Source organism: Urocitellus parryii, chromosome 2, assembly GCF_045843805.1.
Source record: "Urocitellus parryii isolate mUroPar1 chromosome 2, mUroPar1.hap1, whole genome shotgun sequence".
Classification (NCBI taxonomy): domain Eukaryota; kingdom Metazoa; phylum Chordata; class Mammalia; order Rodentia; family Sciuridae; genus Urocitellus; species Urocitellus parryii.
In genome coordinates, this window is record NC_135532.1 from 214,303,716 (window position 1) to 214,318,751 (window position 15,036).

Sequence of the window (15,036 nt, forward strand, 5' to 3'; positions counted from 1 at the left end):
AGTCGCCATTGCCTCCAACAGGTGTACCTTTATGTGTGTATACTCATATATTTTCATAGAGGTTTTCTGCAAAATTCTTCCATAATACATTACCCTAATTTCAAGTACAATTCTTCTATACCTAGCCTAAAAAATATTATCTTTTATATTCTTCTTTCCTTTAAAAATTGATCCTACAAGACTATAAAGGAAGTTTCAAAAGCTTGGCCCTTTAGCATCATTTCTTTGTCCTCTAAAGTGCCTGGCACCACTTGATAAATAGCTGCTGTCTTGACCCAAAACATGCTTTCTGCTTTATATGCAGAGCTCAGTGTAAATGAGGAGCTTTTAGACATTGAGGGAGCTGGTGTTTTGCCCGTGGTAAAAGGGCACCCAGATACCACAGCTGTGCCACCAGGACAGGCCATGTCTCCTGCATAAAAACCACATCTCCTGTTTTAATACTCAAGGGAGGGTGGCAGTTGACATCCACCTTCCCAGGTAACCCTCTCCCGTCTTTGCCTCAGTTGGATCCCCCATCCCTCGACTTAAAGAGAAAGGAAACATCTGCAGCCAGACATCACACCTGAATAATGAATGGAGAGAACTTAAGCTCTTGATGACAAGTTCTGCCAAATACATGGTACAGACTTAAAATCTGAAATAGAAATACTCATTTGGAAGAGATCCAGGTGACCAATTTATAGATGAAGAACTAAAAGCCTGGAAAAATTAGGGTAGACACAGCCATTTATGATAAATATCACACTTGACCAACTCTGTATTTTGCAAATATTTTTTTGTTTTTTGGTTCTTTTCTAATAATGCACACCAATCCTGACCTCTGAGTCCTGAAGTTGCTCTAAATGTCTAGGGACAGGGTCATCATGGTACTAGGTATTTTGAGCTTTTTCCATTCTGGCAATGTGAGAGGAGGGGGCTTTCTTGCCCCCTTTAAAGCTAGGCATGGCCATGTCACTTGACTTGGACCCATGAAATGCACCCTTGTCCTGTAGTCCTAAAAGTGTATGTCTGGGAAGATCTGGCTGGCTGGCTCCCAAGGAGTCCAGATGAGTAAGGACCTCACAGTCAGCCTCCATCAGATACAGGGCAAGAAGGAGAAGATACCTTAAGCCACTGAGCTTTGAGGGTTGCTCCTAAGTACAGCATGATCTAACCCATCCTAACCGAAATACTACCCAAGTAAGACTCCCATCTCCAAACAGGTGATGCTTTGAAAATAAAGGCGTCTATATTATGCTCTTTTGAACGCCCAGGAGGGCCACACTCTGATGGGTTTGACAGAACAACAGATATTTACTCTCTTTACTTAATGAAAGGGGTTCTCCTTCTGTCTCCCTCTAAAGAGGATCTCAGTCAAACTCAGCTAAGAGCAACATGGTCTATTCTGACACCAGAGGGGTCATACTAGTCTCCCATTTGAGAAGGGGAAATGAAAAGAGGTCATACCAGTCAAAGTTAAACATCCTTGGAAAGCTGTGTATTTAACTCTGGCAAGAAGATATCCTCAAACTTATCTACTGAAAAGAAAGGACGATGGTGGTTACCGGGGGCAGGGGTAGGAGGAATGGAGAGTTGTGTTACAGAGATCCAGCCTCACAAGATGCAAACGAACCGGACGGTGGCAATGGCTGTGCTTCAGTGTGAACGCACCTTATGCCACTGATCGGTGCCCTTCAACACAGCAGATACATTTTATGGTAAGTGTATTGTAATATAATTAAAGGAAAAAAAAGAGTAGTTTGAAAATGAAACATAATAAAAAGAAGAGGGGAAGTATACCAGGTCCTAAAAGGTAGAGAAACATACACTGTAAAATGTCTGATGTCAGCTTCATGAAAAATGTAGCCACCAGCCTTTTTAACCATTAAGTTAGCCCCAGCCCTGCAAACTCTCTTAAAACCTGTCAGTGGCTGAAGGCAGTTCCATTAGAGAGAATTTTTGCTCCCGCTGTCCTGTCTAAATAAAACAGCGGTCCCTGCCATTCTCTATCATTAAGCAAATCAATTCCTAGGAAGCACAATGTAGCAAATGAGCTTTTCTGCAAAGTCTGTCCTTCTGCAGTGACACCCAAGCAGCTTTGTGTTGACAAGAGGGAGGGAACACAGTGCGGACTGCTCTCAGCAGCTAGTTAAGCGGGGAAAAGTCTTGAAATATTTTATGACTGTTCACAGACCTAGCAGTTCAGCAGATCACAGCATACCACCAACTTGATGTAATGTGTCCCGGGATGGCCTCTCCAGGATTTAAGTTCCAGCTCCTAGAAAAAGCTGTTCCAACCACTAACCTTGTATCACCTTCTTAAAGATGAGGTAGGGACCCCAAGTCCAAGAAAGACCCCCACACCAGCACCCAGTGATCACAAAGGTGGGAAGGAGAGACCAGCCCGTGGTCAGCACCCTCTTGACATCCTCAGGCTGTCTCCTTCCATCAAGCAAACGGCAGCAGACAGGTAAGGGTGAATGTTGTGATTCTTCCTTTGCCTTCTGGGGATGCTATAAATACTGTATGAAGTTCAGTGAGGGGAAGAAGCAAAGTTCTTGCCAACAGAGGAATATAATCAGCAAAAAAATGCATTTTGCATGAAGAGTTCCTTTGAGCACAGAGTTATGATGAAGCCCTGAGCTTCATTATGTATTTAAATAAATGTTGCTTCAATTACCAACTGCATGGAGGACACTCGGTGATTTCCGATAATCGATGGGTGACGTGAGTGGCAGGAAAAGGGAGGTCCATGCTAAACAAGGGAAATAGTAGAGAGTATATGCCAGATTTGGGAAAACTAAGATTTTGGATAATTTGAATTTACAGAAGCACAAGAATAATTGTAAAGTAGATCAAACTTCTTCTTTTTTCATTGTAAAAGTAAAAAAAGAAAGAATAAAGTGATTCAGTTTTAAGAGGTTAGATAAGAACAAAAGTTCCTATGTGAATTCTTCAAAGTCCTTTTTTTTCCCATTGGTTTTATATTGATCATACTTCAGGATTAATACAAACCTCAATTAAGCAACAATTTTAAAATTTCTGTAAAGAGAACTTACCCCAAGTTTCCCTTGCCCCACTGGAGAAAGTCCTCACCCACCCCTCACCAGCCCACGTGTACTCTTTGGAGATGGGAAGCGCTAGATTCCAGGAAGCCACACAGCAGCGAAGCAGGAGCAGTGGGAACCTGCCCAGTGAATAGAAATCCCAGGATTCATCTCTAGCAAAGTTCAAAGACCCCAAGGAAAGATGGCCAAATATTGCCCACTGGAGTCCCTCAAGACAAGGGCACTTGCTATCCATTTAGGCCATCGGAGCCCTAGTAGTTGACCAGGTGCACAGATGACAGTAGGTTTCCGTGTCTTACTCTTAAACATGATCGGAGGATCAAGGATCATTAGGCACCTGATGAAGACTTCTAGCATGAAAGGCAGAGAAGGAATCATGCAGGAGGAAACCCACTGGGAGAAGAGAAGCAGAGAGAGCTCCCCCCAAACCCGCAGCATCCTCAGAGAAGTTAGGAACAAAGGCACAGGTTGCAATGAAGAAGGAACCAGAGCTAGGAAAGGAAAGGAGAGACGAGGGAAGAGAAAAGAATAGGGAGAGGAGAGGGAGGGGAGGAAAGAGAAAGGAAAAGGAAAGAAAGATTTTCAGGACTAATAATCTAAAATAACCAAACTCAAGTGTCAGTAGAAGAAAAATGAAGGATCACACCACCACCGATAAGGGAGTGATTCCACATTCTTCAAAAAGTAGACACGAGTGAATCAGAAATAAGGATGTGACCATAGAGTGATTGAATGATGCTATTTAGCTCAAAGATAGAAAGAAGATGTTTCAAATATGTACCATTCTGAAGGAAGTTATTCCAGGTTATTTTCATGAACATGCAGAGATTTGATAAGAAGGAAGGAAGATTGGGATCGGGAATCTAAAGAGGGTCACATGTAGAATCCCAGAGTGACTTGTGCATGGGTCTCCTGCAGACCCAGAGGGGCAGAAGAGCGGGGGGCGGGGGGGGGGGACACGACAGCATTAAGGAAGCATCACTGACAGCTGCCCACGCGCCGCAGCAGGTTTAGGAAACATTGCTGCTCCACCAGAAACACAAGCGAACCGAGCCCGGAGAAAATGAAGAGAGCAGCCACTGCTCGAGACTAAAAGATACGATCTTAATAGGCTTCTTCACTCAGGAGTTACTGTTATTTACAGGGTCACAACACGACAATGTCACTGACTACGGATTTAATACCAAACCTTCATATAACCACCCAGAAAGATGTAGAAAGAAGCATTTGACTTGTATGTAATTCAGCCAAATATTCATCTATCTTAACACAAAGCAAGGACAGTGTCCTCCCTTACCTGCAGGGGATACATTCCAAGAACCCCAGTGATGCCTGAAGCCAGAGGACCCAATCTCTCTCTCTCTCCCTACTCCCCCTCCCTCTCTCTCACATACACACACATGCGTGCGCACACACACGCACACACACACCACTTTTGTGATGTATTCCCACCTAAGATGTTAAAGTTTAATTTATAAACGAGGTACAGGAAGAGTTTAAGAGCAGTAACTAATAATAAAATAGAATAGTTATAACAATATCCTATAATAATTATTTCAACCTTATGAATTTTTTCTTTCTGAAATTTTCCATTAAGTATTTTTAGACCCCAAATGTACCCCAGGTAACTAAAACCATAGAAAGCATGACTATAGGTAATGGGGGACTACTATAGTCAATGTCTCAAATCCTCTAAGAAATAGCAGAGCGAGCCTGTTGGTGAGAAATGAAGATGCTTGCAAGAGCACAATCAAAGAAACAAAGCCCCCGGCTAAAACAGTTGAGCACAGTTCTGGGGATGAGACTATGGGGAGGAGGGAGCAGAGCAGGAAGAGAATTTCACTGTCTTTTAAGATTAATTGAATCATTTTAAGACATGCACTTATATTGATTTAGAACAAATTTAAAACAATGCAAAAAAAGGAAAACAAATAATGTTACTTAACACTATTTGCATGATACATAACCATTCACAAACTGTACACTTAAGAGCTAGCTCAGACCCAACTACACTTCTTGCTGCAGTTTGAATATGGTTAGTGTCCCCAAGATCCATGTTCAACACTTGGTCCCCAGGGAGGTGCTGTGGACCTTTGGGAGGCGGGGCCTCGTGAGAGGTCCTTAGGTCCTTGGAGGAGAGAGCTCTAGAGGGAACCTGGAACCCTGCCCATCCTGTTCTTTCTCCCCGCTCCCTAGCTTGTCATGTGAACATTTGCTCTGACATGCACTCTTACCCTAACATCCAAAGCTATTAAAGACACCAGGTTTGAGACTTGAACCTCCAATCTGTGAGCTAAGTAACCCTTCTTTTCCTTGTAAGTAGCCTGTGTCAGGCATTTTCTTATAGTAATGGAGAGCTAACTCCTATATGTCAGCAGTGTGCTTTTAACCTGAGTGGGGAAAGTTCTCGCACACTGTAAAAGAGCGTATGATGCAGCTTGCTGCTAGTCCTGCCTCTGCACTTTGCACAGTAACACATAGTCTCCCTCAGGCCTCCCCTAAGAGGTAAGAAGTGGCATCATGCCCTGCCCTGCACCTCAGGAGGCCCCATAGTTCAAAAGGATTTCCTTGAAATTTTCCATGTATCTGCTACACTCTAAATATGGTTTGTCCCCACCAAAACTCATGTCCCAGCTTGGTCTCTGATGTGATCATCTTGGGAGGTGGAGTCTAATGGGATGTATTTGGGTCATGGGGATGGAGGCCTCATAAATGGATTAATGCATTGATTGTGTGAGAGTTCATGCTCTCATGGAACTGGATTAGTTACCACGAGAGAGGGTTGTTTTAAGGGAAGTCTAACCTTCGTATTCTCCCTCTTTCTCACAGGCTTTTTGCCCTTCCAGTTTGTACCATGAGTTGAAGCAGCACAAAGTCCTCACCAGCAAATAAGAAGATACCACTGCCATCCATGTGGACTTCCTGGCCTCCAGAATCATGAAGCAAAACAAACCTATGTTCTTTATAAATTACCCAGTCTTCGGTAATATGTTATAGCAACAATAACAACCAAAAAACAACAACAACAACAAAAAAATGGGTAAGACAATTCCCCTAATGATGCCTGAAAAGGACAAAATACAGGAAGAGCCCCCATGCTATTTCTCCTCTTTGGGAGTTCCTAAGCCTGTATCCCAGAGGCATCTTAAGCCAGTAAGATGCCCTAAGTTCACGAACAGGATCCTGTGCCTAGTGGGTCACTCCGCTGCCAGCTAGCTTCAGTGAGATCAGGCTAGCAGAATGGTGCTGAAAAGAGGGTCTGAGATGAGACAATTCTTTATATTGGTAGGCCTCCCACCCACCCCTACCCTCACACTTACACAAAATCGCCCAGGGATCCACAAATTCTAGAGCTGACCCTTCTCTACAACAAATCGGTGCCAAAATCAAAGTTAGATATTTCTAAAGCAGCTGGCTAGGGGAAGGAACATGATCCATGATGTTGGAAAAACAGGATTTAACTACAAGGAAGTCAACATGTAAATCAAAAGGAGAAGGAAGATCCCCTATTCACCTTGTCATACCTGAGATAACATAAAGTTATGAGGGAGGAACCCCCAGGCAAGATCACAGGATCCAAGACAATTTCAACAGATTCATTAGAAGAACAAAACCCACAAGGGTCACATTTCAAAGAAATAAAGTTCTGCATTTGAAGAAAAATCTATTAAAATAGGATGCGGAAGCCCTTGTTGGGTAAGAGTGGATGCTGTGAGCTTGAGGAATGGCAGGCTCCACATGAGCAGTCACTACGATGTGGCTTACAGTCAATTACAGGACTTGACCCGGCAGGAGCCCCCGCAGGCTACATGGGGCCAGAGGACAGATCCCAGCTCCAGAGCCCGCCTACAAATAACAACAGGGAGAACGGCTCAGGAACCTCAGGCAGGGGAGCCCAGAGAGGAGACACGGCCAGAAGACTGTGTACACTTAGGTTATGAGAAGGATAAGCAGAAGACTTGCATTAGACTCTGAGAGAGAAACATGGAAACAAAGGAAGCCATCAAGAGTCACCAAAAAGAACGTTATCTCAACATGACTGGGAACCTTCTGGGACTTAGGGACAGCTAATGCAGCAGATAGTTGGAAAGTGGGGAGCTCTCTCCAGGGTGGGAATGGTGGCCCATGGCAGACTAACCAGTTAGCAGGGCTCTTGGGGAGATGGCGCCCACCTTGAGAGGGAGGCTGGACTTGAATGTATTCAGGTCCGAGATGCTAAGTCTCCTCTGATGTCTTTTCTATCCCTTAGAACCATCTGTGAAAGATGGATTCTGGGTTTTTTCCTGAGTGCCCTAGTCCTGGGCATCTGCCAATGAATGACTTTCCTCAAGTCTCCCACATGAGCCAGATGTGCCATTGCAAGACAGACTCCAGAGCCCAATGAACGCCAATCCTCAGACCATGCAGTGAAGCCACACTCCATTTCTGTAGAGATGCTTATGTACAAAGAGCACAGAAAACCAGTCTCTTTTTCTTTATTACTAAAATGGCAACTGTTATTAACATTTATTGAGCATTCGCTCTCTATCAGACACTTAACTGCGTTGGCACATTTAATCCACAACAAGATATGATGGTATAAATGCTACTTTGTTTTTAAAAGTCTCTCTCTCCCCTCTCCTCCATCACCTTCCCTCCCCTGCTGCTCTCCTCCTCCTCCTCCTCCTCCTCCTCCTCCTCCTCCTTCCTCCTTCTTCCTCCCTCCCCCCCCCTCTTTCTTTTCCTTCCTGGTACTGGGATTGAACTCAAGCTATACCCCCCCACCCCTAGGAGTCTATTTTTAATATGCACAAAGTACCCTAGCATAAGTGACTTTCTAAATAACTGGGAAACTTTCTATGAACTTTTGGCAATATTTTCTCCACTGCTTTAGATATGTAACTGCATATGATTTTTTACCCAATCGGTAGCTTTCTTGCCCCGTCCTTAGCTATGTTCCCAAGGTATTTGGTATAGAGATTAAAAACTAATATTGAGATATGTTTCTCTCTAAGTTGGCAAGCTTTTCATAATCATCCTCAAATAAAGGATGAATGAAAGCCCAAGGAGAAATTGTACTTTATAAGTGACAGGAGCTATCTCTGCCTTCAAGTTGGAGAAAAAAAAAAAAAAACTCCAATTAAAAGAGTTTAGAGCTGGGCACAGTGGCGCACACCTATAATCCCAGTGGCTTGGGAGGCTAAGGCAGAAGGATCACAAGTTCAAAGCCAGCCTCAGCAACCGCGAGGCACTAAGCAACTCAGTGAGACCCTGTCTCTAAAATAAAATTCAAAACAGGGCTGGGATGTGGCTCAGTGGTCCAGTGTCCCTGAGTTCAATTCCCTGTTCCAAATAAATAAATAGAAGAGTTCAAGTGCAGGAGCTATAGCCTCACTTTGCCGATAGCACAGAACCCTTTTATATGAGCTGCCCCAACATTCGTGTTTATAACCACCCCCACCATGCACATAAAACCCCTTTTCTACTTTTCCTGGTAACATGAATCTCTTTCCAGGGGCAAAGCTATGGGTATATTAATAAAAGAACCAAATCAGCAGTATGAGGCTCTGGAAACTGTGCACTGAATTGAGCCCCGAGGCTGAAATAACCTACAAATTATTTCCATAATCGTGGTTGATCTCCCTTGCTTTAACCTCACCCCCTACACACCCAGGTTTCTTTCAAATCCAGCCCCTCCAGAACTATGTGGATTACAATAAGTAGAATACAGAAAATGCCCTTATGGATCCCAAACAGCAGTAATTTCCTCTGAAAAGGTTCATTTTGTGCTTTATCCCACATAAGTACCATAAAAAATTCCCATAACAAGAAGACACAGAGGTATTCATGAATAAGGTCTTATGTTTCCACAAAAGAACTTCATACAATGTGACCTATGGGGTATTTAGATTCTAGTAGCAATTTTATGGCCTTGAAAGTCCTTTCAGAAGGAATTCATGTAAGAGGAGTGTAAGAAAAAAAGAGCCTCCTTGAAACCAATCGGATGATCATCTAACTTGTATGGTGAAGAAAGAATGGCCAGAATCAGGATATGGTTTAGAAATATTCCCAATGAGGGGTCTAATTTGAAAGATTAAAAAAAGTTGCTCACTTTTTATTACAACCATTGATATCTTTCCATGTCCTTCTCAGGGTCAATAGCAACACTAATAGGATAAATATAATACTCAATATGAGACTTTGGAGAAAGCAAGGCTTAGTTTAAATACAACTCTAAAGAAAAGCTCAGTTTAAATCCAACCCTGAGTGCAGTGGCTGTGTGCCTCAGTGTCTGCTCCTGTCTTCCTAAGCGTTAGCTTTACCAAACACAGTCCATATCAATATGTTAAAATATGGACACACAATCCAATTCACTGCAGCTCTAAGGATTAGAATGACTCATCCTGTAAAATACTTTCAAGACGGTGGCATACAGTGAGAGCTCCGTAAAAGATAGCTGCTGACATTACAATAATGTTGCTGCTCTTAAGGTGCTCAGGCATAGCCTCATTTACAAGATTTCCAATTAATAGATAAAAAGCTATGCCAGATGCATCAAACAAAAGTCTGCAAGATATGTAGAAGAATATTTTTAAGACCTTTGAGCATGCAGATGTTCAAAATAGGCTACCCAATGCGCTACTCATCAAGGATGACTTGAGAAGTGAGAATACAACAAATGACACCTTTAAGGAAGCAAAAGATAACAAACACACTGTGCAAAAAAGATACTTGTAATGAATGCCATTTAAAAGAGAGAAAAGTAATATAGAAAATATGTAAAGAATCGCCATGAATCGCAAAGACAGAAAACTCAATGGAAAATAGGCAGGAGATGGAAAAAAGTACTTCACAAAAGTGAATGGTATTGAAATGGCTATCAAACACATGAAAAAGTGCTGAACTTCATGCTAAAAGTGTAAAACAGAAAAAAGATCTGACGATACCTGGTATTGTGGAGGATGAGGAGCATGTGGAATTCCCCTTGGTTGCTGAAGGGACTGACATTATTTAAACCACTTTGGAAACTGGTAACCATTTTGGCGGTATCTGGTAAACCCGAGCATGCACCTGTACCATGGCCTAGCAATGCCATTCCCAGGAAGAGACCAGATAGAAATATGGGCAAAAGAATCCTGAGAAAAGTACAAGAGTGCTCGTAGAACACTGCTTATGATTCTCCAAAGCTGGGAACAACCCAAATGTATCCATGGAAAAGGCTACCATATGTCCCAGTTGTCTTAGGACTACCTCAGCTCACAACTTTCATCCTGGCATAATTATCAAACATCTCGTCTCTAAAGTGTCTTTGTGAATGCTGTCAGCATCAATGGGGAAGTTAGAATTTCCAGGGAACCATTTTTCCATAAAAACACTGGACAAATTGTCAAAATGAATATTACCAGCATTTTGGAAATCAACCAAAGTCTTGCAATAATCTGAGATGCATTTATTAGAGACGAATGGGTAAATCTCAGTAAGAAAACAGGTTCTATGGCATTTCCACTTGCCCCATTCCCATGTCCATCTCCACATCTGCACAATCACATGGAAACGAACAGCCTAACCACTACTGGTGGGAACAGAGTGAGTTTGGAACTTCGTGCTAAGATCCATTCTCAGAGAACTGTCACTACCCATCCTGTCTAGCACATCCCAGGAAACCCCATTCACGGGGCTTGCCATTTTTTGACTCAGATCTCACTCATGCTAACAGTCTACTCCAGGGATACTTGTGAAAAACTATTAATATCACAGCTGCTGAGGCAGTGATAAAAGGTGGGTCAAACAAGAATTTGACCAATAAACTTGAGGGAAAACAAAGGCATAAGATTTCCATAGGGAGCTTTGAGAAACCCTGGCATAGTTACGGGAATTTAGAGGTTCACACACATGCATTGAGCTGTACATGTCCAGAAAGCCCTGAGAAGGCCCTCGGCTCATCCTCTGACTGACCAAATGGTTCTGTGAAAGTACCAAAAGAGAAACAGACTTTCTTTTTAATGAACCACATATAAATTCTGGAATTGAAATATAAAATAACCAAATGGGCTCAACAATAGATTTGAGTTGGCAGAAAAATAAATTAGTGAACTTGAGGTAAATCAACTGAGATTATCCAGTCTAAGAAAAAAGATTAAAATTGACTCTCAAGTGACCTGCAGCTCAGTCTCAAGTATATGAATTTAAACCAAAAAGGGGTTACAGAAGGAAAGGAAAGGGAGAAAAGGAAGACTGAAGAAATATCTAAAAACTTTCCAAATGTGATTTATAAACATATACACATGCATGACTACACATACAAGAACCATAGTGAATTCCAGGTAAAGTAAACTCAGATTGATTCTATATACATCATAATCAAACTTCTTAAAAAAAAAAAACAAAACAAAACAAAAAACCAAACATAAAATCTTAAAAGTAGCAAAGAAGCAACTCACATAAATGGAAGCCTCATAAGATTAACAGCTGAATTCTTAACAGAAACTATAAAAGCCAGTAGGCAGTGGGAGGACATTTTCCAAGCGCTGAAATAATACTGTCAATAAGAATACTATATCCAGCAAAACTATCTTTTGAAAATAAAGAAGCAATTAAGCCATTCCTAGATAAACAATGTCCTGCTTGCATCATAGAAGACATGTTCATGGTATTCAACTAGTAGGCTGGTGTGGATATGTGGGTAGGGGAAACTAATACTCTGCCTGAAACTTCCATTTCTTGTCCAGGTTGGTGGTTACATATTTACTTTGTAACAGTCACTGGGCAGTGCATTTATGTTTTGTGCACTCTGTTTCTGTGTGGTTTCCTTCACAGATTTTAATAGAGAAAACACAGACACTTTGTCTTTATGTAAGAGAAATCGACATACCTTATGCTTCTTACTTTAATTTCCCAAATAGAAATAACTTACAAAACTTGATGAAATAAACTATTTCTTCTCTCCATACCTTTTTTTTTTTTTTTTTTTTTTTTTTTAGCTCTTTCCTTGCATAGAATATTCTCACTGTCCATTTCACTCAATTTATCCCTGTTCTTCCTTACTGTCTGGGCCTTACCACAATGTAAAGATTTGTTCCTGTGTCTGTGCCTCCCATTACAAGTGAACACTTTTAAGGGTAGAAACTACGTTAAGAGGGATTCTCAACAGCCCTGTGTATAGGACAGATGCAGTATGGAATGAAGGTTTGAGTGATTAGTTCATTAATGGGATAAACAAGGAAGGCCTTCATGATTGAAAACCACCAAATATTCTTGCAGGATGTATCCCAATTTAAAAAAAAAAAAAAAAAAAAAACCTCAGGATTCCTTATAACAGCAAATATTAACCCTAAAGCAGGAAAACTATTTTTAAAAAAATTAGCAGTTAAACTTATAGAACGCTAGGTAGTGAGCTCTGATAAAATGAGGAAGAGAAACTATTTATGGACAGCAAGTCCTTTCTGGGATTTCATCATGATACTTTATGATTAATATTAGAAAAGAACAGATTATGATACAAAAAAAATTTTGACAGCTAATCATGTCTAAATTAAGGATCTCATGATCCTTTCTTAAATGCTACACAAATGGTACTGAAGGTACGTGAAGAAATTCTCCAACTCACAGCAAACTCGGCAAGTTTCTCAAACCCAACTCACAGCTCTCCTCAGGCTTCACTCTGAAAACCTCTGGATGGGAGCTCTCATTCCTGGAACTCATTATAGATGCATGTTCTGTCATTCGCCCCTTTTGTTTCTATAATGAACAACAGACAAATCCCACCACTAAAATGAAAAAGGGGGGTGGGAGGGGTATTTAGGCAGGAGAGGAAGGTATCCCATCCAAAGGTTAGAAATGTCCTGCAAAGCAAGTGTCCAACCAACCTGAAACAGGAAGGCATCGCCCAGGGAATTGCTGAGGCAGAAGACGAAGTCCTTCTTGGGGTGCTCGGGCACAGCCTGCACAATGCTGTTCTCCACCCAGACGGCGTGCTTGGGGATGCTGTTGTGATCAATTCCAGACCTGCCGTCACTCTCATAGAAAAAAAGCGTGCATCCTGAGGAAGCAGAACAGGGGGCCATGTCAGTATTCGACATTGGGGCAGTGAAAAGTCAGTCTAAAGTGTAAGCTAACATTTATTAGCAGGGAAGGGCTAGACATTAAAGTGTGCAGAACCCAGGAAATAAAGAGAATGGGGTCATGCTTGTACTCAGGTTTATGACTGGCCTAGATAAAGGTAAAGATCTTAAACCACAGCTTCTAAACTAGCAAAGAGCTTTGCACATGGCTTCAAGTTCTTTGAGAATCTTACTTCCTGTGTTGGCATGTTAAGCTATGAGCACCCTTATAGGCATATGGGGGTCCTGAGGCTCCTTTGCCCAGCAGTGACTGTAAATGTGGCTCCCAGGTTCCAGAGTACTGTATCCAGTACTGGGTGAAGACTCAGCAGTCATTACTGCTCAATTGAAGCCCATTTCCAATGTCTCACATGACAGGAAACCAGGAAATGGATTTAGTTTTTGGACCACACCCTTGGAGAAAAAATATATAATACTGGCTTTAGGTACAATCAGGGTAAGAAAAGAGATGATACACTGTGGTCTCAGATCTATCTATATGTGGTTTTTGTTTTTTTTCTAGAAATAAGCCATGTTCATGTCCTGTTCTAAGAAAGGGGAAATGTTCGGCACACATAAGGAGGTCTAAGGGAAGCCAGAATCCTGGTCCATACGTAACTACACTATAAAACTGAGACAATAGCAATAGAGATATTTCATAGCTTTGGGGTAAGAGGGCTTCATTAGAGTCTTCTATGATCACCTGAACTGGAAGCTCATTTTAAATAGCAATTACTAGCTGAACACTTACTCTCAACTAATCGAAACCAATTTCAGGGAAGCCTGGGTACACTTGTATACCTCTTCCTCAACTTGCACATTCAAGTACCATGCTTTTGGGGAACTGCAGAGCCTGTGAATGTACAATCTCTTTGGTTGCAGTATGAGTCTGTAAAGGAAATTTGTTCATATGCAGTATGTAGAATAATGAAGATCAACAGAAAAGTCGTATTGCCTCAGAGGCAATGTTTCCTCGCCCATAGTATTTCACATTTCCTCGTGACAGCTGCTGAGAGCAACATCCCTAAACGCAGATCCATGGAGAATACTGGTCTGCATGGCCCACTCACTTCACACTGCCCCTGCCCTTGGCCCAATCTAACCAAAGGCTCTGCTTAAAGTCCTTGCAGGGGCTGGGGTTCTGGCTCAGTGGTGGCGTGCTTGCCTAGCATGTTTGAGGCACTGGGTTTGATTCTCAGCACCACATACAAATAAAATAAAGGTCCATCATCAACTAAAAATATAAATATGTATTATATATATAAAGTCCTTGCAGCACAGAGTTCCTGAGCTTTATAACTTCATACCTGTTATCCTTGTCTCCATAATTCAGAAGTCTCCATTATACCCTCTACCAATTTAAGTTACACTTGCTTCTCTTTTTAAGGATAAAGTTTTCTGGTCATTTTTTAAAAAGAGACAATGTCTTATGGTGCCTATTTTTATAAATTTTTAATAAAGCTTAATAGAACAATTCTTAAATTTGGGGTTCTAAATTGCTTACATATGACTTACACACATACTGTTCAGTGTTCTACCTCAACACTGTTTTCCCCATAATCCCTGTGATTTTGGAGATCTCAAGGGTTTTCAAGGAACAGTTTAATCAAAACGCTAAACCATCTGTACCTCCTAGTCTCATGCCTTAAGAATGGGAATTCATTCAGTAGAGATAAAGAAACATAAGAAAAAACAAAAACGACACTATTTTCCTCTAAATAGGGGGGACACTATTTTCCTCTAAACCAAAGGTTCTCTGTGGACAAACTGACAACGCCTGCAGACATTTTTGATTGTCACAACTTGGTGGGGAGGTGCTACTGGCATCTAATGAGTAAGAACAGGCACTATACAAGTAGGTTCTTAAAGGTCCCCAAAGGCCCATGTGTTGGACACTCAGCCACCAG

The 15,036-nt window shown here is 41.7% G+C and overlaps 1 protein-coding gene across 1 annotated transcript in view; it reads right to left on the reverse strand.

The window, feature by feature from the left end:
• Positions 1 to 15,036, reverse strand: part of Tiam1 (TIAM Rac1 associated GEF 1) — a 131,281-nt gene that overhangs the window by 92,574 nt on the left and 23,671 nt on the right. Inside the window, exon 4 of the mRNA XM_026393553.2 lies at positions 12,896 to 13,068. Within this exon, the coding sequence (XP_026249338.1) occupies positions 12,896 to 13,068 (173 nt within the window). The remainder of the gene's footprint in view (positions 1 to 12,895; positions 13,069 to 15,036) is intronic.